At 33.8% G+C, this 25,063-nt stretch overlaps 2 protein-coding genes across 4 annotated transcripts in view; both read right to left on the reverse strand.

Annotated features, from left to right (window-relative positions):
- The window catches only part of LOC130674272 (LIM homeobox transcription factor 1-beta-like), a 229,071-nt gene that overhangs the window by 63,858 nt on the left and 140,150 nt on the right, over nt 1–25,063 (reverse strand). The window lies entirely within an intron of this gene.
- On the reverse strand, nt 4,903–7,366 carry LOC130674271 (uncharacterized). 3 transcript variants are annotated; one of them, XR_008991006.1, is made up of 3 exons: nt 5,776–7,366; nt 5,483–5,675; nt 4,903–5,118 (listed from the first exon to the last, which is right to left on the reverse strand). XR_008991006.1 is itself a non-coding variant. In XM_057479549.1 (2 exons), the coding sequence occupies exons 1-2, from the start codon at nt 7,231–7,233 to the stop codon at nt 5,115–5,117; spliced, it is 1,755 nt and encodes a 584-aa protein (XP_057335532.1). In that variant the 5' UTR covers nt 7,234–7,366; the 3' UTR covers nt 4,904–5,114. The 3 variants fall into 3 exon arrangements, 1 of the variants encoding a protein (XP_057335532.1); XR_008991007.1 differs by having other exon boundaries at nt 5,483–5,693; XM_057479549.1 differs by having other exon boundaries at nt 4,904–5,118; nt 5,483–7,366.

Raw genomic sequence — 25,063 nt, forward strand, 5'->3', positions numbered from 1 at the left:
CAAAAGAAATTTTTTACACCATTTGTTGATAAATTTTTTATAAACAAATTGATTATTTCAATATTTTTTTTCACAAATTCATTATACAGCAAATATTATGATTAAAAAAAAACAATTTTTCCTTAATAACAATTGTTAATTGTTTATATTCATTTTCTAAATATTTCTATTGTTTAAATAATTAGTTAATTAATTATTTTTTTTTGTAAAAATCATAATTGACAGTCCTCCATAAACTAACATGAAAAAAAAATTTTTTTACCAACAATTCCATTGTTTATTAACTTACCAATTTGATATAAACGAATTTTTAACTTTGTTATAGTTTTTCTCTGAAACTTATAAAATAAACAAAAACAACCATATATAACAAAGTATAGAAAAACATTTTTTTCAATTTTTTATTGTACTTTTAAAAAACACGTGCTACAAAAGTTGCAACGGCTGCTTCATTTGTCTACTAAAAAACTAATATAACTTTTAAACTATTAGAGATACGAAAATGAACATTCTAGACGATTTTATAAAGGATTAAAAGATCTTTTAAATGAGCTATTAAAAAAATTTTTAGTTATTGCTAATCTATTGTTATGCGCATTTGTTTATCAACACTAATATTTTTTTCGATGCTCATCGAACACTCGTGGTTTCTAACTAGTAAAAGAACCGTGAAACAGAAAAAACGGCATTTAATTTTTAAAAAAATGCATAACAATAGATGGTGTAAAAAATTTCTTTTGCAATTCAATTAATATCTTGTATAAATAAAAAAACGATAATATGGTGATTAAGAAAAAAAAAATTTTTTAACAACATCACTTGGATTTTTTAGTTTTTGTTCAAGTACAAAAATTATTATAAACAAAGTATGAATATTTTTTCAACTTTTATGGCGTGATCTTGTTAAGTATGTATGTAAGAAAGGCTCCACGGAGCGAAAAATTTATACGACAATTATTTAAACATTTTTTCTCATTTACAATGAAGACGTAAGTTTAAGAAAATTTTGTTAGTTAACAATCGTTCAATTTGTTGAAAAATTAACTTTAAGTAAAATTTCCAACGGGAATAAATTATTTAAAGTGTTTAGAATACACCATAATTTTTTCGAATTAAAAAAAAAATTTTTAATACTTTAAATAAATTAATCAATGAGTCTACTCGCTTTTGACGCCGTGCGCGCAACCTAAAAATGTCGCGCGGAGACCCATTTTCAGCGTTAAATTAAAATTATAAATAATGGAGATAGAAATTGGGGAGCTGGAGTTTTTTATTGGAAATTTCCTTCTCTTTAAGATTCTTTTCGTTAGATTTCTTAAATATTAATAGTCTATGAAATATTGGCAAAAAACGAAATACCTTCATTTTTTTATCTTGAATTGTTTATAACTTTTGCAATTTTTTACGTGCTAATACACGCTTTGAGAACATTTTTCTAGGCTTCATTCTGGATTCAATGAGCTATTGCACCTAATTTTAAGAGCAGTATCTCTATTTTGGACAATTTTCAACTTGTCGACTAGACTATAAAAATTAATATTAAGGAAGCATATTTTTTAAATCACGTTATCTATCATTATTTATCACGTTTTCTAAAATTATGAAAAATTAATGCAAATAAAAAACGAATTGTTTTTTCACAATTTTGGAGAACATAATAAATAATCGTTCTAATATTTTCCGATCGTAAAGCACACTCAAATTCTTCGCATTAAGAGTCGTGTAAAAAAAAAAATATGTATATTCGTTTACGAAATGCACTATTTTTTTATAAAAAATAGTCGTGCGTCGTTTTCTATAGATAACTTTTTTTCAATTATTAGTATTAATAAAAATTTCCCTAAAAATTTTCAAAACGTTTTTAATTTTTCTCTCTCAGCATTCCTTTAAGCAGAATGTACCATAATTTATTTCATTATGAAATCCAAAAGAAAGGATAGTCAAAAAAGTAGTTTGAAAACAAATCAATAATATCAAATATTATAAAATTCAAAGAGTTCTAAGAAATTGAGAATTAATTATATCGACTCATGTACGGTTGTGTAAATTTTTCTGGTGATATATATTAAAATATGATATTACTAATAGCACCATCTGGTGGGACTACATTTCATGGAGTTGAATGATTCAATGGAACGAGCGGCAGTATTATTCAGACAGTTTTGTTTATGAGTTCAAATCAGTGAGGTTTTTTTCCAGAGTAGGCCTCAAGAGTTCTTGAATTGTATATAGTGTGAACAGCGTAGATGCTAGGTATAGTATTCACGAATAGAGCGGTGTCTTCGGAGCTTCGGCCAGTTCACTCATATAGTTAAGTATTTAAGTTTGTGGACTTTAGGATCAGAGCCCGGGTAGTTTTCTAGCGATTCATTATACTCAATTCGGTGCTATAGTTTTTCTGGCGCTGACAGTATAATTCAGTTCAAAGTCGTTACTAACATAGAGCTAACTATTTAGTTCAATGAATAAAAATGAATTTGAGTAAAACTTTTGTTCAGCACCCCTGCTCGTCACTACAATATCAAAAAAAGTTGCAAGCTCCCAAAGTTCAAAAGAAAAAAAATTTTTTCTTTTAGGTATGTTTCTTGTTGTTTCTATTTTTTTATTATTAATTGGTGGTAGTATTTTCTTCTAATTTTAATTTTCAATCTTCCATATAGAAGCTATTTTTATGCAAGAAATATTTATAAAATAATTTAAAACCGCGACGATTAACTTTTTATTTGTATTGGTGTCAGTCACTCGATAAAATAGATTTTTTTATTATTATAATGTTCTGTAGCGGTTAAGTGTGGTACTAAAACGTTTTAAATTTGAAAATTTTATTGAAGATGTTATATAGAAAATTGAGAATTAAAATTAGAAGAAAAAAATACCACCAATTAATAACAAAAAAGTAAAAATCATAATTATACATAAAAGAAAAATTATTTTTTTTAACTTCGGGGGCTTGTAACTTTTTTTATATAGTAGTTACGAACATAACTATTGAATACGTTTTTGTAGGGAATTTAATTTCCTATATAAGTGTGAAATTCAAAATTGGAAAAAAAAATTTGTTCTTCGACTTTTCCTCGAAAAACTAAAAAAAAAATTTTTTACGTGTATTTTAAATCGGGAAATGAACTTGTAAACCGCCAGCTCAATTTTCGAGATATCAAGCTGATTTTTTAGGAGAATTTTTTTTAGGCCCCAAAGAATTTTTTGAGACTATGATAGAAAAAAAAAATTCTTTTTTTTTGACACACCCTACTATACACTAATATGTATCACAAGATATGTATATATGCAACTTTTTATATAGATTAATTTGGAAATCTACCTTCCATTTTGGCTGCCAAATGGCCTTTTTTATGAGGTAGATTTTTTTTAAAATCTAACTACTGTAGTTGTTCTCATGGTCGATTTTTCGAGGAATTTCGTCATAAATTATTGTAATTAGTTGAGTAGAATTCACAAATACCATTCGTTGAAAAATTGATATATATGTGGGGCATTCCATGCCAAATCACTGAGGTTTTGACCCGACCCACTTCGATTTCGCTGAAACTTTTTCATCATTTTTTATCCTACCAAAGTCATTTTTCTGAATTTTTTCAGATTTTTTTACCCAACTCAAAAAAAGTTACGGATTTTCGAAAAAAACCGCTCTTTTTTTTTTAAATTGCTATAACTTTCTCACAAATTAATCTTTCGGCACTATTTTTTTTTCAAAATTTGTGTTATTAAATGTAGTTTTCAGAAAAAAATACAATAAATTTTTCGGAAGTCACGATATATGAAATATTTAAGTTTTTTCAATAAAACCTTTTATTTTTTTTGAAGTCCGAAACCTTCGATTCTCAATTTATTTGTCTCAAAAAAAACTTCAACCAAGACAGTATTTAACCCGGCTATTCCCATTTTGTGCCGACTTTCCTTTATATTTTTTTTTTAGATTGAAAATAAAAAAATTTCTAAATTTGGCTTATTTTTTATGACTTTGCGCTGAAGTTTTTTTGGATTGTTTTGAAAAGCTCAGAAGTTAAATAAAATTGGTTAAAAACAACCGTAAAGTGTATGAGGGACAAGGATTGATTTTTTTGAAAGAAAATTCCCAATTTTTAAATATAGTGAAACCTAAACATACAGTTAACCTTCTCCATAAGACAATTTAAATAGTTATTGGCGTAACTAGTAGGGTAAGTGATTCATAATGTGTCAGCGCGACGCGTTTAGCACGAGTCGCAGGTTCACAGGCACAAGCGAAGCGAGTGCATACTGCGTACCGAAGACGAGTGACAACACATCGCGGGTGACGGATTATGACTTACCCTACATGTTGCGCCCATAATTTTATTCAACTTATATGCGCTATTCACGTTTTATAAATCGCCTAAAAAGCGAAGTCTCAATAGCTGTTTAGTGACATGGTGAAAAAAAATTGCGCGGTGTCGTAGGACACCAGATAGGAACGAAGTTCCTTATTATAAAAATCTTAATTTCAAGTTCTATTCGAAGTATAAAGAAAATAATTATTGGGGTATACATTTTTATTATGATTTTTTTCTCGATAGGTGTGTATGCTGTGAAGAATAAGCATACACAATAGACTGGGCCAAAAAAATCGATTATTTTTTTTTTTTTTCGATACTGTAAAAATATTATTCCTGATGACCAAAATATATTATTGTGCAAGTTTGAGTCCTTAATATTGATATTAAGAGGTGTATCGTTACGACTATTTTTATGACAGAAATTTCATGTATTACCTCAAACTCGTAAATCATCTATCTGAAAAATTTGAGCAATGTATAGTCTTAAAGAAATTGTATTCCCTACAAAAAATCTCTATTAGGAAATTGCCGTAAAACGAGCCGTTTCCTCGTAACCGTTCCTTAAGGGGTTAGGGGTACTCAGGGGTATGAAAAAATGATGATTTTCAATAATTTTTTTTTTGTAGTTAATTACTTTATTTGACAAAAATAAAAACATAGCTTTATTAGAACACGTTTCGATTTGACTTCACGAAAATTTCAAAAAAAAAAATTAATAATTCAAAAAGTTATCGCTGTTTTTGTAGAGCCCGTTCCTCCCGAAGTCCTTTGCGGTGATCATCATAAGTCCTTGGAGATTCATCTAAAATCAATCGGACAAGAAAAATTAGTTTTATTAATAGATAATCTTGTGCCTGATCGAAGCTTTTTTTTTTTTTTTCGAAATTAACAAAATGGCGGCCTCAGGAAATTTTTTTCAAATTTTCGAGAAAAAAACCGACAGTTTATTGTTAAAAAAAAATCGAAATTTTGAAAAAAAAAAAAAATCCTTCGATCAGGCACGAGTTTTTAATGTATTTCAAAAGTACAATAAATTTTATTGAAATCTACCGAGCAGTTTTTAAGTTACAGTGATCACCAGTTCAGAAAACATAGTTTTGAGAAAAACGCATTTAAAGTTTTGCTATGGATTTATGTCGAATTATAAGAATTATTTAATAACTTACACTGAGTCATCTATTCCTGGACCATATAATAGCTCTTCAGCCGACATAGCAGCTTCCAAAATATCGATTTGCTGGTGCCTACGTTGCAATCGACCTTCTCGGGTGTTATCATTAGCGCGCTTATCTGCTACTTTGATACGTGCAGCATCCATTCTTTCTGCATACCGATGAGAATTAGGCCCACAATTAAGTCCTAGTGTATTCATCAAGACTAATAATGAATTTATACCCTCATTAAATATACACATAGCAACGTATGCAGCTATTTGTACGATGGTAAAACTAGTATTTACCGTTTTTGGGCATATTTTCCATACTAGTTGGTTAAAGCTTTCATTATTATTCTGATTGAATCCACCTACACATCTTGAAAGTAAATTTTCATTACTAAGATCTTCGTATATAGGCTTGATAGCTTTTAAAACATCAGAAGGTAAAGGAGAATAATCGTGAGAAAAGGTATCAAGCTCTCCTCTTGCTTCAGCGCGCTGGTAAGAGCACCAAGATTCTTCGCCTTTTGGACACATATCATGATTCGGTTTTTCATCACTCGAGCCGTAGTGATAAAAGGTTGCCATTATAGCAGATTTCATATTTTCAATAGAATCACAATGCCGGCGTATTGCTAAACCATAGTACACAGTTAGTTTGTCTATTAATTTTCCTGTGAGCTTACCTCGACCACCAAGACCTTTTTGTTTACTCTTCAGCGTACGTAATCGACTCCCCATCCGCTTTTGGACATGCCCTATACATTCCTTTTTATTTACAGTTGTATTTTCGTAAGGATCTGATTTTATAATTCCTGAATAGGTCTTGGAGTCACCATCACCAATATAGTTGGCATACTTAACTCCATATTTAGTTTCAGAATACGAAAACATTTCGACCATCGCATCCACCTCCATTTTCCCAGAAGACCCTTGATGATTAGCAGAACACACATCTTCATGCGATTGATACCATTCCTCGAACTCAACAGTATTTGTTTTTTTTTTCCAATACTCACATAGCTTACAATATGCACTTTTAATGTTTATGTCAAGAATCTTTCCAGTAAAATAGCCAATTATAGAAGAAACTCCAAATGACGATGTATATCCCCGTTTTTGCCAGGTTCCATCTCCCGATACAGTTAGATGATTTATATCTTCATTTTCAGTTGTTGGCATTGCTTGCTTTTCTTCATTCACAGCTTTCGTCATGAAGGTTTCTGCGACGGCTTTACTACAATTCAAAATCTGTTTCAGTAAAATTGTATGCGTAGATTTATCTAAAAAAGACGGCATGTCCATCAGGCCGCAAAACTTGCACAATCCTTCGTATCCTATTCCTAGTATTCTCATTACAAAAATGAAACGTCTGTTTATTTCATAAGAATGCCCAACGAAAGAACAGGAAGGAATATATTCATTTCCACAGTTATTACATGCAACTACAATTTTGAATCCCAGCCCACGTGTACTTGCTGTTTGAAACACTACATTTCCATCACATTTTTTACATTTTATAAGAGCAGAAATTGCAGTGAATACCTGAATAAAATTTATTATTCGAAATTCAGTACTGCTGTCTTCAGGTACATCATCTTCAGTGTTTTGTTTTAATTTTTTAGAAGATGTACTCTGAATACTTTCATCACGTTCGGCTGTTTTCGGATTAAAAACATTCTTTCTTTTGACTGAACGCGACTTATTAATTTTTTCAGAACTCCGAAGTTCTCTTGAAACCTTTCTAGAATCACGTCCCATGGTTAATAATTTAATTCACTTGAGAAATAATTTATCACAAAACTATCGACTGATCAGTGCAACGACTACAGGTATACTGGCAACCAAAAATTATTTTTCAGTTCTTGTACTACCTACAAATTGTGAATATATGTAGAAGGATATATATATATATATATATATATATATATATATATATATATATATATATATATAATTATAAATACATTAAAATGGGGAGATATTCATGACAATGAAACCCGAAAGGTCGGTTGCTTGCAGCTGTTTCTAGCTACCTGCTCTCGAATGCCACGTAGCACCCGAGCGTCCTTTGGTCATTGTTAAATAACTCGAAAAGAATTTGTCGGATTCACTTCAAATTTTCACACAATATTTTTAAAATATTATACTTTAAGAAAATGCAAAAAAAAAAAAATCGATTTTTTGAAAATTCTGACTACCCCTAACCCCTTAAACATTGATTTGTTTTTTTAATTCTTTGATTTTATTTTGGATTTTTGTAACTACTAGAAACATTAAAATTTTTTTTTACGCAAGATTCATATTCTTGAAGAAAATTTAATGCTCTACAAAAAAGGTCTTCTAACATTTTTTGCTAAATTCACTCCTTCGAAAGTTATTCAAGGTTGAAGTTGAGTCAAAACGAGGTTGAATTTCGTCTTACTTTCTGTCTTCGATTCCGTCTTACTTTTTGTCATGAATATCCCAGTAAACACATCAACGTAACAGGGATGTCACATTTATAGAATGAAAACTTCCGGTTACGTAAAATCGTAAGTCACATGTACATCACATCTTCATAACATGTATATCACAATTTCACACTCATTTACGTAACATTGTTACGTAACATAATGAACGTAAATGTGATGTTAATGTGACGTACATGTTACATTGGTGATATAACTGTGATGTTATTTAAATATCATATTTACATGACATATAAGTCATGAAAAAATACAAATTTTACGTTAAGGTTATATAACAATGACCTTTAAGTGACATCATTTTCTATTAAATTGTACAAAGCACTATTGTGTGCTAGAAATTATAATTGCTATATTAAAAAAAAAAATTCAGAAAGAAAAAATATAAGAGATATTAATATGTGATTTATTAGCTGAAAAACATATATACTTTTTCTATACGAAAGTACATTTTTTCTAATAAATATTTAAAAATCTCCAAGTTCTTACTTTTGTTTATTTTTCTCGATACTGAAATATTATTTGTATTTTATGAGTATCGTCCCATACGGGTCGATACCAGACAAAAATGTATCCGTTGGACTGGTTACCTCGAATGTGCATTCGGCTGGGGGATAAAAGGTGGATCATATGTATCCTTGGAGGAACAATTTGCGCGCCCATGAATATCTTAGCGGTGGATTCCTGAACTACCAAATATTTATTGTGCAGCGATTGCATGTTCTCACGTCAGACACTTTATTAATTTTTCCGCCTGCTTGTAAATAATTATTTTATAATTATTTTTATTGTTATTTATTTATTTGTAGTTAATTTATTAAAAAAGAATAATAACAATAAAAATTAGAAAAACCAAATAAAATGTCTAATCATCAAATAAATATATTAATATTAATAAAAATAATTATTTCAATTATTTATAAGCAAATGAAAATACAGATGTAAATTTATATAAATTAAACAAAAAGATTACTCCACCGATTCGACATAAACCTCAGCGGGTTTTAATATCGAATATTATTTTTTACATAAATTTAATGTAAAAATATTAATTATAACAAATACATAGTTTTTATGCATAACCCTGTCTATGGCAATGCCGTCAAAATACGTACATCATTTTAAAGTAAAATTTTTTACATAAATGTGATAAAATGTTTCGATGTAAACTAAATATAACTACTTTTTATGTAAGAGTGCTGTAACAATATGAACATATCTGAAACATTACATTGTGATGTAAATGTGACGATAATATAGAATCACCAAGATTATGTCACTTGTCACGATCGGAGAGAGTGAAGGCGACGGGCGAAGGGTTTTATTTAATTAATTATTTAGTAAAACTACCCAAAATATTTATTCTATTACTCAACCAAGGAGCCTAATAGGACCGTCACGTGGCTAGTGTGAGAATGTTTAATATTTGGCAAGTTTTTGTATACTAAATAAGTCTATTTCGTACCGAGCGGAAGTACGATAGACAATCCCGATCGTTGACCTGCGTGGCTTTCGGGTAGGTCAGGGATTTTAAAGCGAGAGGGAAGTAGGTAGGTGAATATGGGCCCTCGAGAAGTCCCTGTTCCTTTACGTCTGTCTCTTACTGTACCCGTTAACTTACGAATGTTAGAGTGAGAGGTATAAATAAGAGAAAGATATATTTGATTAAAACAAGAAAAGAATCTGTATATTCTGGTATAAAATTATAATAAGGTTTACATTGGGTATGTTATAGGTTTAACAATATATATATATATATATTTTGACTTACCACTCAGCTGGAGGTGGTTCACAAATTTGCGCTGATCACACTCTCTCTCAATTCACCGATTTGAATTTATGATCGCGAAATTGTTTTATTTAATTCGCCGGAACACTGCACTGTGGCGTCGTGATTTTACCTCAGCGGAATTACTGCACTATCCGGACTCGGAGCTACTGGGGTGCCAAGCGGATACACTCCCCTATCTACCGAATACGAATGCGGATATTGAAATTTGTTTTTAGGATTTCGATCTAGGAGTCTGGATTCCTAGGCTATAGACCGTCACGAGACCGATGATCCTGATTTGGGTGAGTCGAATCGACCGTGATTTTCGCGAGTTTCTAAAATTTAAGTATTTGGCCAAGGAGTCCGATTGCCTAGGCGGTGGACCGTCACGTGGACAACGATTAAAATTTTACCTCTGATTCGCGGTACTAACCGGACTTAAGCCGTTAGAACTAATCGGTACTTTATTAAAATCTGGAGAGCTTCGGAGAGATTATTTTTGATCGACTCGAGATCCGGCAGAGTTTAATTCTGATTAGCGATTGACTGCCTTCGTTAGATTTTCGGCAGTTTATATACTCTAGTTTTGAAGGGAAAGTCATAGATTTTTGGTGCAATCATTGGGTCCATCTCATTAACATGATGAGTAAGTACATGATTCCGGGAATAACTTTCTAAAAATTTAGAAAAGTCCATATATGGACATCGGATGATATCGTTTTGTCAACAACAACGGATGAGTAAGTGCTCTAATAGAAAAACAAATGCCTAAGTGCGTAGATCCGTTTAGTCATATTATGGGAACGTATGCAGTGATTTCGAAATATGTAAATTAGATGGTCGTAAAATTTTTATGACCGTTGAGTCAATTAGAGGTCCGGTGCACACGTGCAGGTGTTCCGTTAAGTCGCAGCTATACATACTTTGGGTACTACGCCCGTACGCATACATACATACATTCTCTCTTATAAATGTGTTGTGAATAGGTGTACGCAGGTAAGTGTGGATGCAAGATGAGTATACGGCTAGATGACGTAGTTGGGTTTGAGCATAGGCTCTGCCCTTTTGATGGAGAGAAAGAGAAAGGTAAATTGTCACATCGGTCGATCTCTGTTTTCTTACTCATCGTGCATGCACTTACATAGGTACCTGAGATGATCTCAACGCAAAGATTTTGGGTGTGGCATTGTACTTTTTGTTTATAAAGTCAAAAATTTTAAAAAAATTAATTAAATGGTTAAATCGCGATCCATATGTAACGATTGTTACACCTCTACCCCCAGAGTCGTCATCGCCCTCGATGACTTCAATTTATGCAAATCTTGCTTAAATAGGAATTGAAGTAATTGGTCAATATGGATTGCGGTTTAACTTACATTGAAAACTATTCTTCTTCAACACATTAACAATACGTATTTTGATGAGGTCTGGCAGATGTTCAATAGTTGGATGTCTTTCTGTCTTCTTTGTTGGGTTGCTGCTGTGAGTATTTCCCTGTTTTGATTTGAAGAGTACATTTTCATGGTAAACTTAGGTCGTTGCCTTCTATTCCATCTAACATGAGAATTGCCCTGGATAAATTTTTAGATGTATCGTTGGTTGAATATTTCTCCATCCGTAAAATCAGGTGGTTGCTGCTAAACAATTGCGTTGTATTGAGTCCAATAGTAGGTTGTGGTTAAAGAGGGATTTCCAGATCAGAATCTGCAGAGCTGACCAGGTTAACACATCCAATTCTTTAGAGGACAGGGTTCCCAGGCCAGAGATTTTTATATATTCTGTAGATTCCCAATGGTAATGGACCTGAAGTAAGCTCAGATATGGTATGGAATGTAAGCCCTTGATTTTATTCCAAGGACTTCCAGTATACATATTGGATCTTACTCAATCCTACGTGACAATGCTGGAACGATTTAGGTTTTGAGTTTGCAAATAGGTCACTTACTTGTGAGAGTGTAAGGCAGTTTCATGCGTTCGTAGTTTTCTGCCTTGATGTAGTGTCTACAGTCTGTTTTTCAATCGTTAACTAACAGTACTGGTATCGCTTGTTTATTTCTAGATCAGTTATGGTTCTGTCTAGACATTAAAGAAGTTAATCTTTTACATTACTATTTTTGGTGTAGTCTAAGTGTTCAATCGTGGTCACTTATGTACTGTAGTATGCACAGCATCTTGAATATTCTGACGATTAGATGGTGTGTTAAACAGATAATCCAAAGCTGATGGCTCATAGTCGTTATGAACGATTGGAGATTTAGATAAATGGTCAAAAAAGTTAAATTGGCAATCGTGTTCTCAGTGGTGTCATGAATTTACAATATTCCTCTTTCAGTTGTGACGTGAAATATCACAAATGACTAACATGTGTTCTCGTTTTAAATTGTTTGGTGCTTTTCTCATGCACTGAGGAAGGAAAACGACCGGTTGTCTCCCTAGAAAATTCACTCTTTTGATTGTGGGTCTGTTCATAATGGCTGCTGATGTTCTGTTGCACTTGTACGGATGATTGCTTACAATTTTTTTGTATAAACGACGTATATATTCTCCTTTTATAGTAATTACATATATGATTGTTCTTATACAACACGCATTTACACATGTACTTATCCTTCTATTGGTTATTCGATTTATTATTCATAATAAAAAAATTGTTTACTGGCTTTCGAGTCTAAAAGCATTTCACTGGAATATTATTAATTTGAAAACGGATAAGTGCATGTATATATGTTTGACATAAACGCTGTACTACATACGCGTAGAAATTTGTAACGAGACTACGTTTAACGTAGAGTTCTTCACTTCGATTAGATTGAAGGATCATACTAAATTATTGATCGAAATAATTAATATTGAACCTAAAGAAACGATAATAGAGTAAGTTACATAATTTTCTTGTTTATGCTGATGCGTTTCTCTTACAATCTACCTAACGCGTTATTTCGGTACCTTGCGTTATTCATCGAAAATTCAAGTAGCGAGTTTTAAATTATGCTTTATGCAATGATTCTTACTTATCTATCCATTACCGTTAATTGTGAATTATATGGTTATATTGTTACAAATATATATATATATATATATATATATATATATATATATATATATATATATATATATATATATATATATATATATATTTGTTTTTTTTCTTTTCTGTTTTATATTACCTTTTTACCATTTACTTATATTACCCTTCACCTGTAATGTATATTGACATAATAGAATATCATTTTTAAACAATGACTAACGGTTCAAACTTATTTATTTCGCGCATAAATCTCAAATTTTTCGACCTATTGTCTGTTTGTTTTGTTTGTTATCGTGTTCATTTTTATATATGATTTATGATTTAGATTAATATCTTATTCACTTACACATACTTATGAATAATTATGCGTGTCTTCATATGGTTATAAAATAATATGAACTATTTGTTAGTTGTTAATCAAGTATCGTCGTAAGTATGAGTATTTGAATATGTTACGTGTATGTTTGAAATTATTATGTCAATATTACTATGTATGTATATGATTATTATAACGATAAAATAAGACAAATATATGCATGGTATCAGATTTCATTTTCTGAGTTGCTATAGTTATATATTATTTAAAAGCTTAATTGATGTATATTTGTCCCATCTTATGGTTAGTTAAGAATGTTACTCGTATTGTTATATATTTATTCCATTTGTTAAATTGATGATTTCTCTTTTTCAGAATTTGAGATTATTCGTCTTATTTCCTTTTATGGTGATTATTGTAGGTAAATCATGAAAAGAAATAATATCATCGTTAGATTAAATTGTAATTTTGAGGTTATGTCAATGAAGTTGACGATTTCTACTATTATTGATTTTAATTGGTATGCCGTGGTCGTTGTTGGAACTGTTGACGCTATCTGAAGTATAAACTTTATTAACTCCATACTGCCCAATCGTCAATGGTTGCACTACAATACCTATAATACCTTAAAACTCAAAAATAACGATTAGAAAAGAGGAAAACAAATAATAGTATGTTAATCAGATTGAGAGTCAGTGTTAGTAGAATCTCTAGTGTTACAGATTTTTAATTTATCTATATGTTTAAGAGAACGTTTGCCCTTTTCATCTTCTACTACAGCTGTATTATTATCTAACAATTCAGCTATAATATACGGGCCTTTATAATGCGAATCAAATTTACCTTTTCGAGGTTCTTTTATAGCATAAACCTGATCTCCAACATTCAAAGTACTGGGGTTCAGGTGAGCGTCGTAGTAACGTTTAGAGCGGTGTTTAGATTTAATTAAATTTGATGCCGCGAAATGTCTCATGTCATCCATACGGTTGACTAAGTCATGTAAGTAAGTTCCGTAAGTCTCGGTTTTATCAGGAGGTGGAAAAGAACTGGGTATCCGCGCTCTTTTACCGTATATAAGTTCGAAAGGGGTAAAATTAGTGGATTCGTGTACGGCGATATTATATGAAAACATTGCAAAGGGGACGAGTTTGTCCCAGTCTTCATATTTATCCACGTAATGCTTGATAAATTCTGCCAATACTATGTGACTACGCTCGAGGGATCCATTAGTTTGTGGATGGTACCCTGAGGTAGTTACTTGTTTAATTTTGAAAAGTTTGGCTAAGTGGTGAAATATTTTACCAACAAATGATCTACCTTGATCGCTTAATATTACGCGAGGTGACCCAAACTGAATAATCACATGACGAGCGAGTGCGTCTGAAATTGTTTCAGCCTTTATGTTTGGTATTGGTACTGCTACGCAATACTTTGTGAGGTTGTCTTGCACAGTGAGGATATGCATATTACCTGATGGTGTTTGAGGTAATGGCCCCACTGTGTCTATTGAGATTTTGTCGAAGGGTTCTGCAGGAGTGTCTGTGATGATCATTGGTTCTTTAGTCTTGATTCGGACTAACTTCTGTTCTTGGCAACTTCTGCACGTACGAATAAACTCTGTGATATCATCTCTCATATTTGGCCAATAAAAACGTTCACGAATTCGTCGATATGTTTTAGTGATACCCTTATGACCACCTGTTAGGCTCTCGTGATATTCCGCGATGATGTCTTGGCGGACATCTTCGTCTGGTATAGTTACACTTCCATGGCAAATGGTGAGTGAACATTCACAGTCATCTAGGCATTCCTTGAGAACGTCAGTGACAAGTGACTGGCTTAAGCCTTCAAGCATATCTCCTGGTTTTGAGATCCGCAAAGTTTTAATGCCGTAGTGGTTCAGTACATTTTTGACGGTTTTTAGCACGTCTTTTAGTTCTTGTGTGGAAAATGAATCAAAGTGATTTTTCTTTATCACTGCACTAAGAATTTTGTGTTTACCATGCGGTGTTATCAGTACTTGGTTAATTTTCGGCTTCTTTAACTTCAGATCTTGTAGATCTATCTTGTCTGTTTCTATCAGTAGTCGTGATGTGATGGTTGTAAGTTCACAGTCAGCAGAGATAAAATGCAAGTAATTATCTCTGAAGTATGTCAGATTTTCGTTCGTTGTGTGTAAGGATATTTTACTTTCGTTATTCTTCATTCCTGGATAAAATAATTCGCAAGGAACAGTATCAGCTACAGATTTCCTTCGTCTCGGTTGTGGTTGTTGTACTTCTTCATCTGTATCTGTACTTGAATTAATTTCATCGATAGTTGGTAGATTAGGTAGATTAGGTAGATTAGCCCAATGTCTGCTTGCTGTCCCTCGTGGTATTATTTCATCTCTTTCTGAGTCTGTTGTTGATCCTTCTGACGTGACTGCAGGGGTTGATCGTCCTACAGGATGTCGAAAGGTTATGTTAGATGGTCTGTGGGATTGTGCTTCGGGTTTCCTAGTTGGAAGGGGCGATTCATAAGTCGGATCTTCAGCACGTGGGTCCCAGTAATAGGTTTCATTTCCCGAGGATGGTCCAGGTGACACTTCAATAACATTTCTAGGCAGTGAGTTTTGTATTGGTTCAGATAGCGCAGGTGTTTCTTCGCCTTGCTGATTATTTACGTATGTCAATTGATAGTCAGCTGTTCGAGTTTTTGTAGATAGTGGTCCTGGTTTTTCAGAATTTTTAGAAGGTGGTACGCGATTACTAGCGAGGCTTGGAAAAGCACTATCTCTAGCATGCGGTACCGGTGGTGTCGGATCACTTGATTGAACAATGTCCGGTGGTTTTCGAGGTCGACCAGGTTTACGTTTTTCTGGTACTGGAATATCAGCAATAGTTTTGGCACGCCTAATAGGAGGTGGATGTGCTAGCGAGGGATTACTTGCTATTCTTCGCATCCTCACTCTCTCACCTATAGTACTGGCATTTGTTTCTGCTGCTTTTATAGCGGATGATCGTAGTCGTTCTAAGTGTTTGGCAATTGAACTGGACTGTCTCGCAGCTGTTTCAGATTTTCCTGTGGGAATTATAGGCATAACAACAGGATTTCGTGATAATGCGTCTGCATTTACATTCAATCTTCCTGGTTTATAATAGAAGACATATTCGTACTCTCTTAACCTGGTTCTCCATCGAATTAGCCGTTGTACTGGTGGCTTGACAGAGTCGATCCATTTTAAAGGTTCGTGATCACAGACGAGAGTGAATCTTCGTCCATATAGGTACGGTCGAAAATGTAAAATACCGTAAATAACTGCTAAACATTCTTTTTCAGTTGTTGTATAATTTCGCTCTGCGTTTTTGAGGAGTCTTGATAGGTAAGCAATTGGTCTGTCCTCACCAATTTTACCTTGGCTTAACACGGCGCCAATAGCGAGGTCTGAAGCGTCAGTAGTAAGAATAAATGGTTGAGAAAAGTCAGGATATTGCAAAACTGGAGATGTACATAATGCTTTGCGTAGATCGTCAAAACTTTCTTGTTGAGCTGAGGTCCAGTTGAATGGGTTATCTTTCTTCAATAGTTCTGTCAATGGTTTCGCACGGCCTGAGAAGTTTTCAATGAAGCGACGATAATATCCAGCTAGTCCAAGAAATTGTCTGATGTTCGTGACTGTTTTTGGTCTTGGAAACTTCTCGATGGCTTCGGTCTTCTTTGGGTCTGGACGTACACCGCCATTGCCAATAATATGACCAAGATATGCAACTTCAAGGTTTAAAAATTCGCACTTATCTGATTGTAAGACCAGATTGGCTTGTTCTAGTCGATTGAAGAGTCGTCGGACACGTACGCCGTGTTCTTCGAGTGATGACGCGAAAATAACGACGTCGTCGAGATATACAAATAGCTCAACGTCCTGTAGACCTAACAGAACTCTGTCCATAAGTCGTTGAAAAGTAGCTGGAGCGTTTTTCAGTCCAAGTGGCATTCTGTTATATTCATAATGACCATTTGGTGTACTGAATGCAGTTTTCGGTTGGTCTTTTGGATTCATTTTAATTTGATGAAATCCACTGGCCAAGTCAAAAACTGAAAAATATTTTGCTCCTCCTAGTCTATCAAGAATCTCAACTATATTCGGAAGAGGATAAGCATCGCCTATGGTTTTCTCGTTTAGTTGCCTAAAGTCAATTACCATACGCCAGCGCTTATTACCTTTTGAATCTGGCTTCTTTGGGACTATCCAAAGAGGTGAATTATATGGAGAGACAGATTCAGCTATTACACCGTCGTTTAATAATTTATTTACTTGTCGAGCGATTTCTTCCTTATGTACAGGTGGAAAACGATACTGACGCACTGATATAGGAATTTCGTCAACTGTTGGAATGGAGTGTGTCATCATTGTTGTAGCTGGAAGATCATCTCCAGGAAGGTGAAAGAGCATTGGGAATTCCCTGATAAGCTCATGCACATGCTCCCTTTCCAACATATTTAAATGATCAAGTCGGAGGCTAGCACATATGCGCTCGAATCTATCTTGACCATCTTCCGGTACATCACTATCTTCAGAATCGTCGAAGAAATCCTCTGAACTGCCATCGCATTCAAAGGGAATTATTTCTTGTGGTGGTATGACGAGTTCTATATCGTCTTCATAGGCATTAATCGCATAAACATAACAAGTACTGTCATTATTCGTGACTAAAGCGTTACCAATGAAAATGTTTTCGCGGGTTTCGACGCGAGGTAAAAATCCGGTTTTTAGATCTGTCTTACGAAGATTAATTGGTATTACTGTTCGAGTTCTGGCTTTTAACAAAAATACTGAGGGTTCATCTTCACTCCGAAACATAGTTATCGAAGGTGTATCAAATGGTTCACCCTTAGTATTTTCGAGCGGAATTGGGTGTACGGGTTCGGAATCTGCGACTATGGTATTGTGATGAAAAGATATTTCAACCTTTTCCTTAGTTAGAAAGTCTATGCCGATAATTCCATCAGTTGGAATGGGTAAAGGGGTCTCGAGAACGTGAAATTTCTCGGGATTTGTAAAGAATGTAATTTCGGTGGTTCCTAAAGTGTCGAGTCGTTCAGTAGTGATTCCCTTTATGGAAACTGAGTCCCAGGTATCGATTACTGTGCGAGGGGCCAGTGCGTCTTTTCTAATTACATTTATATCAGCACCCGTGTCGACTAAGAAACGAGCTCTGCCGTTTCGCAACTCCGGGGCTGTTAGAGTAACGACTGGTCCTCTACCCTGGACTTCAGACCACATTACGAATCTTCGACGGTCAGAAATCTGATTGATGATGGACGCGTTTCCGTGAGGTTCGCGCTGTTCGACGTCGCGTCGTTCCGTCGAACTGCGTTGGAGTTTAAAGAATCTTTAGATGGCGCGGGAGAAGTAGGTCTCGAATTATTTTGCTGATTTTGCGGGTTATTATTGGTGTTGTAATTCCCGTAATTATTTCTGTTATAGTTATTATAACCATTATTACCATATCTTTGATTATTGTTATAGTAGTTGTTACGATTATTGTAATTATTGGGGTTATTGTTACTGTAATTATTGTTAGAATTGTTCTGATTGTTATCCTGGGGAGAATAATTTTGATAATATGGCGTATTGTATGGTACTGGAGGTGGATATGCTCCAGGAGGTGGGTATTGATATGGCATGGGAGGTAGGTATGGCATTGGAGGGAAGTAGCCCGGTGGAGGGTAGTATGGATAATAACTTCCAGGTGATCGACTTCGTGAACGATAAGGCGAATTGCTACGCTCAGGATAGTTACGTTTGTCACGTGGTGGTGTTGTATCTCGCACCGGAGATCTACTATATGAATTAGAAGATCTAGTATGGTCTTCGCGAGTGAATCTGAACGGTATTGTATTTCGACGTTCTTCGTCTTGAAAGCTTACTGTTCGAGTTCTGCGCGGTAGATCAAGATTTACGGATTCGGATTGCGCGTAGGCCAAATAATTAGAATTACGGTGAGAGCTACCTCTCAGGTCTTCCTCAAGCCTTAATGCGATCTTATATGCATCATCGAGAGTGCCAGGATTTTGTACACTTACTCCGTATATTAAATCGTCTGGTAATCCACGTTTAAATGACTCGAGGGCTAAACCGTCTAGCATTTTCTTCATCGCGGTTACCTCGGCGTCGTTATTAAAGCTTTCGTTCAAGGCGGTTACTGCGTTAGCGCGAATTTTCTTTATTCGAGTGTAGTAACTCAGAATTGATTCGTTTTGTTTGAGTCGGATAGCTTGGATATCCGCGCAATATTGTGGATACGTTTTCTTAGTGGCAAAATATTCTTCAAGCGCGGCTGTGAGAGTACCCAATGTGTTAATTGTTTTATCCGCGATCGCGTCTCTAGCTGTTTCCTTAAGTTTGGACTTAACTCCATTAAAATAAGTGTTTTCAAGATTTTCTGGTACAATTGTAAGACCGTTTTCTACGTCTTGTAAGAACGCTTGTAAAGGCATGTTTTTACCGTCAAAACTTGGGACTTGCATTAATGCTTGATGCAATGTCATACTTTCCCCGAGGGACGTGATCATTTGATCCGTAATATTCGCATGTCGGGTTATGTTCTGGACTTGTGCGTCTAAAGCGTCTTCGCCATGTTTCGACATTTTGATTATTTATGTTGGAAAAGGTTATAGGGGTAATATAGAGATAATAAGAATGAGAATCCTAGTAAGTAGTACGGGATTGGCAAGGAAAGCTAGATTTGCAATAGTCAGACGCAAGTGAAAGGTCGCGCCGACAGAAAATATTCACTAATTAGTTGTTACCAAATTTTAGATAGCCTTGTATTAAATTTATAATTTGTTTATTGTAAAGTAATTAGTGTTGAAAATGTATTAATTATTCAAATGTAAGTGTTGTGTCTGTTTGTGTTTGTTTATCCTTAGTTTCAGGATTTTTATTGATACTACTGTCAGGTGAATTATCTATTTCCTGAAGTTGTACTGAATGGTTTGATTTTTCTCTTTTTACTGGATGTGGATTCACTGTCCCTTTTTCTAGTATAGCTATTAATTTCCGTATTTGAAATTTTCTCCCGGCACGGTGGCCACGTTTCATTGGATAGTGTTTGAAATTGTGTGTAAAAGTAAGAGTGAAATTAGTTTATTTTATAGAACTGCAATTATTTTTTTTTTTCCGAATGTGGGTGATTTATTTCCTGATTTTGTAAAGTATTTGTTGGATTTTGTAAGGATAGTGGTATTGTTACGGGAGTATATGGTAATTCTCCCCTATGGTATATTGCAACTAATTTTCGTAACTGATACTTTCTTCCGGCGCGTTTTCTGGTTCTCATTAGATATTTCCAGGCTGTACGTACAAGATACACTTCAAAATTGTTCCACTGATCAATTAATGAGTGAGGTACTTTAATAACTGATCTTACGAAATATTACAAACTTTTATGGCTTCTTGAAAATGAGTGGATGAGTGAATAATGACTGAATCGCCTGGAATCCGACAAGAAGTCTGCGGTCTCCCAATTGATTCGATGAAAGATTGAATAAAATCCGACAAAAAGTCTGCGGTCTTCTAAGCAATCGATGAAAGGTTGAATAAAATCCGACAATAAGTCTGCGGTCTTCTAAGCAACCTCGATTAATGAGATGAGTAATGAGTGAGTAATAAATGTTCCAAGATTTGCCAAAAATAATTTGCAATTTCGGGTGCGAAAAAGTAGCGAGTTTATTGCACGTAAAACCCGGTAGTACTATGAAATGAAAGAATCGACTTATCCTTAGAAAAACCACAAATTTATTCACTGAAATTGACTCTAAGTTTAATAATTGAATTTATCGGTAATAAATTGAGTTTTCTTCTAATATTTGCATACGCGGGTCAAGGGGCGCTAGCTTGTAATTAAATTTCAAAAATCTTCTAGGTATATCGACTGGTATAAGTTTGTAATTAATAAAATTCTGTGATCTGTTAGCGTGTAATTATTTTGTTATAAAAGGGCACGGTGGTGCGTCTTTTACGATTGCAATTAATCTTTCTATGTGAAATTTTATTTTTGTTTGTTTATTGCGTTTTAGTGTAGATGAGTTAGGCATATAACGTGTTGTGGTAATAATATGTGTGGCTAATGGAATTGTAGGTAACAATAAATTGTAGGAATCTTTAAAATATTAAAACTGAAAGTGTAAAATTTCCTCAAATAAAGATTTATTTTGAAATAAAAATGAAAGAAGATTTTCAAAAAAAATAAAATCGCAAATAGTTTTAAGAATCGAAAAATTAAGATTTTAATTTCAGAGAAATTCAGAAAAGTTTCTTGGGAATAATTTGGAATTTTATTCCAGGATTTTATTTAAAAAAAAAGTAAAATAAAGATTAGTATAAAGAAAAAAAAAGGAATGTTTCAGGTAAAGGTTAAAAGTTTTAAAATTTTATGATTTTGAAAAGATTTCGAATTAGTTTTGACGTGTTGAATATTTTTGGATTTTCTGCGATGAATAAAATTTATCGAAACGATTTTAAAAATTGAAATAATAATTTTTGGTTGTGATATTGAGAAAAATAGTTTAATGACTGAGTTAAGAAAATTAAATCAGTTTTTGTTTTACTTTGAAATGTCAAAAAGAAAAATTTTGTTTTGAGAGTTCAATGTAGTTGTTTAAGTAGAAATATTGTTTTAAAGATTTTAAATATAGAATTTTTAAATTTGAGAATTTATTGAATGTATAAAATTTATAAGGTTTTTGAAGATTAAAATTTGAGAATTTAAAACTTAAAAATTACAAGTTGAAATTTAACTCGGAAATTCCAACAAGGCAGGACGTTTGTTTTTGATTGATTAAAATTATAAGAATCGAATAAAAATTTATAAACTTTTTTTATAAAAGAACGATTCACCAGCGTATCCCACCGCTGTCACCAAATTTTTCGACTGTCACGATCGGAGAGAGTGAAGGCGACGGGCGAAGGGTTTTATTTAATTAATTATTTAGTAAAACTACCCAAAATATTTATTCTATTACTCAACCAAGGAGCCTAATAGGACCGTCACGTGGCTAGTGTGAGAATGTTTAATATTTGGCAAGTTTTTGTATACTAAATAAGTCTATTTCGTACCGAGCGGAAGTACGATAGACAATCCCGATCGTTGACCTGCGTGGCTTTAGGGTAGGTCAGGGATTTTAAAGCGAGAGGGAAGTAGGTAGGTGAATATGGGCCCTCGAGAAGTCCCTGTTCCTTTACGTCTGTCTCTTACTGTACCCGTTAACTTACGAATGTTAGAGTGAGAGGTATAAATAAGAGAAAGATATATTTGATTAAAACAAGAAAAGAATCTGTATATTCTGGTATAAAATTATAATAAGGTTTACATTGGGTATGTTATAGGTTTAACAATATGTATATATATATATATATTTTGACTTACCACTCAGCTGGAGGTGGTTCACAAATTTGCGCTGATCACACTCTCTCTCAATTCACCGATTTGAATTTATGATCGCGAAATTGTTTTATTTAATTCGCCGGAACACTGCACTGTGGCGTCGTGATTTTACCTCAGCGGAATTACTGCACTATCCGGACTCGGAGCTACTGGGGTGCCAAGCGGATACACTCCCCTATCTACCGAATACGAATGCGGATATTGAAATTTGTTTTTAGGATTTCGATCTAGGAGTCTGGATTCCTAGGCTATAGACCGTCACGAGACCGATGATCCTGATTTGGGTGAGTCGAATCGACCGTGATTTTCGCGAGTTTCTAAAATTTAAGTATTTGGCCAAGGAGTCCGATTGCCTAGGCGGTGGACCGTCACGTGGACAACGATTAAAATTTTACCTCTGATTCGCGGTACTAACCGGACTTAAGCCGTTAGAACTAATCGGTACTTTATTAAAATCTGGAGAGCTTCGGAGAGATTATTTTTGATCGACTCGAGATCCGGCAGAGTTTAATTCTGATTAGCGATTGACTGCCTTCGTTAGATTTTCGGCAGTTTATATACTCTAGTTTTGAAGGGAAAGTCATAGATTTTTGGTGCAATCATTGGGTCCATCTCATTAACATGATGAGTAAGTACATGATTCCGGGAATAACTTTCTAAAAATTTAGAAAAGTCCATATATGGACATCGGATGATATCGTTTTGTCAACAACAACGGATGAGTAAGTGCTCTAATAGAAAAACAAATGCCTAAGTGCGTAGATCCGTTTAGTCATATTATGGGAACGTATGCAGTGATTTCGAAATATGTAAATTAGATGGTCGTAAAATTTTTATGACCGTTGAGTCAATTAGAGGTCCGGTGCACACGTGCAGGTGTTCCGTTAAGTCGCAGCTATACATACTTTGGGTACTACGCCCGTACGCATACATACATACATTCTCTCTTATAAATGTGTTGTGAATAGGTGTACGCAGGTAAGTGTGGATGCAAGATGAGTATACGGCTAGATGACGTAGTTGGGTTTGAGCATAGGCTCTGCCCTTTTGATGGAGAGAAAGAGAAAGGTAAATTGTCACATCGGTCGATCTCTGTTTTCTTACTCATCGTGCATGCACTTACATAGGTACCTGAGATGATCTCAACGCAAAGATTTTGGGTGTGGCATTGTACTTTTTGTTTATAAAGTCAAAAATTTTAAAAAAATTAATTAAATGGTTAAATCGCGATCCATATGTAACGATTGTTACACACTCATAAGTCGATTTTGTTTCGTAAATCCGAGGTAATGTAAAGCTAACGTTAGTATGTGATATAAATATAACGTCACATTTAGGTCACTAATGTGATATCACTCGGTCAGTAACATGCATGTAATCGTAATGTCACATTTACGTCACAAATTTGACATACCATTTACATTACAATTTATATCATCGGAATGTAAAATTTACGTTGTATGTGTTACGTTACATGTTCTCTAGATGTGATATCACTGTTACGTTGGTATGTTCACTGGGATTGTCTTACTTTTTGTCTTGTGTTACGTCCAAAATGTGGTGTCTTGTATCGTGATTTTGGACATAATTTATTATTTTTATTTTCGGCCCTAGTCTTTCGACCACTAGACCGGGATCACACTGAGTGTAATTATCTGGGAGGTGTGATGAAATTAAATATGTTGGATTTACAATTTAAATTACTCTATATTATACAATTAACAATTTTGATGATATGGATACAATAAAACTTGATATTATTTTATAAAAGTATTAAGTGGCTAGTTAGCCGACTCTAATTTACAATTAAATTTGTTTTAATAACTAGAGAGGACTATGGATTTTTGAATACAATACAACTTTTACGATATTTCCGTGTGTTGGAAACGTTTTTGTTTTAATACAACATAACATTCAAAATTACAGTACCTGTAGTCGCAGCAACTGGATGTTTGTATGGTCGTAGTTTACACTGACTTTATGTATTACTTTCGCTTACAATTTTATTTTAACCGTTAAATTTAGACTTATAAAACCACTAATTTTAATAAAACGCTTGATAATGTAAGTGTGCGGACACTTGTATAATATAAACTAGTACGGAACTAGTGGAAAAGTGTGAGAACACTTGTATAAAAACTGAACTAGTACGGAACTAGTGTAACTTAACTTTTGTGAAGACACTGTGACTTGAACTTCACTGCCTCAATGGAACTCTTGTCCGGGACTAACTATTTTTGTGTTTAACGACCCTTTTTATGTTTTCTTATCGGATCCTATTTCGTTCATTGTTTGGGGGAAAACTGTGTCCAATCGAAACACAGTTCCTATGGATCCTTTCCCTTTCTCTAAGATTTTCACCTTAGAAAAGCGGTAAGGGCACACGCCTATGTGGGCCTATTTGCGTGCGCACCCACACATACATCCACATGTACAATATTTTACTTATAACAATATTTTAAATTTAAATGTTTTAATTTATTTATTGTTCTTTGGAATATTATGATTTGTCAACTTAAAATATTAATTTCAGTTAACATTATATTTTTTTGATTGGCGTTAAGCCTATATTATTTATTT

The sequence above is a fragment of the Microplitis mediator genome, chromosome 9 (assembly GCF_029852145.1).
Source record: "Microplitis mediator isolate UGA2020A chromosome 9, iyMicMedi2.1, whole genome shotgun sequence".
Classification (NCBI taxonomy): domain Eukaryota; kingdom Metazoa; phylum Arthropoda; class Insecta; order Hymenoptera; family Braconidae; genus Microplitis; species Microplitis mediator.

Bases quoted from the DNA above. Each gene is read 5' to 3' on its own strand.
- LOC130674271 (XM_057479549.1), bottom strand. From the start codon at position 7,233: ATGGGACGTGATTCTAGAAAGGTTTCAAGAGAACTTCGGAGTTCTGAA.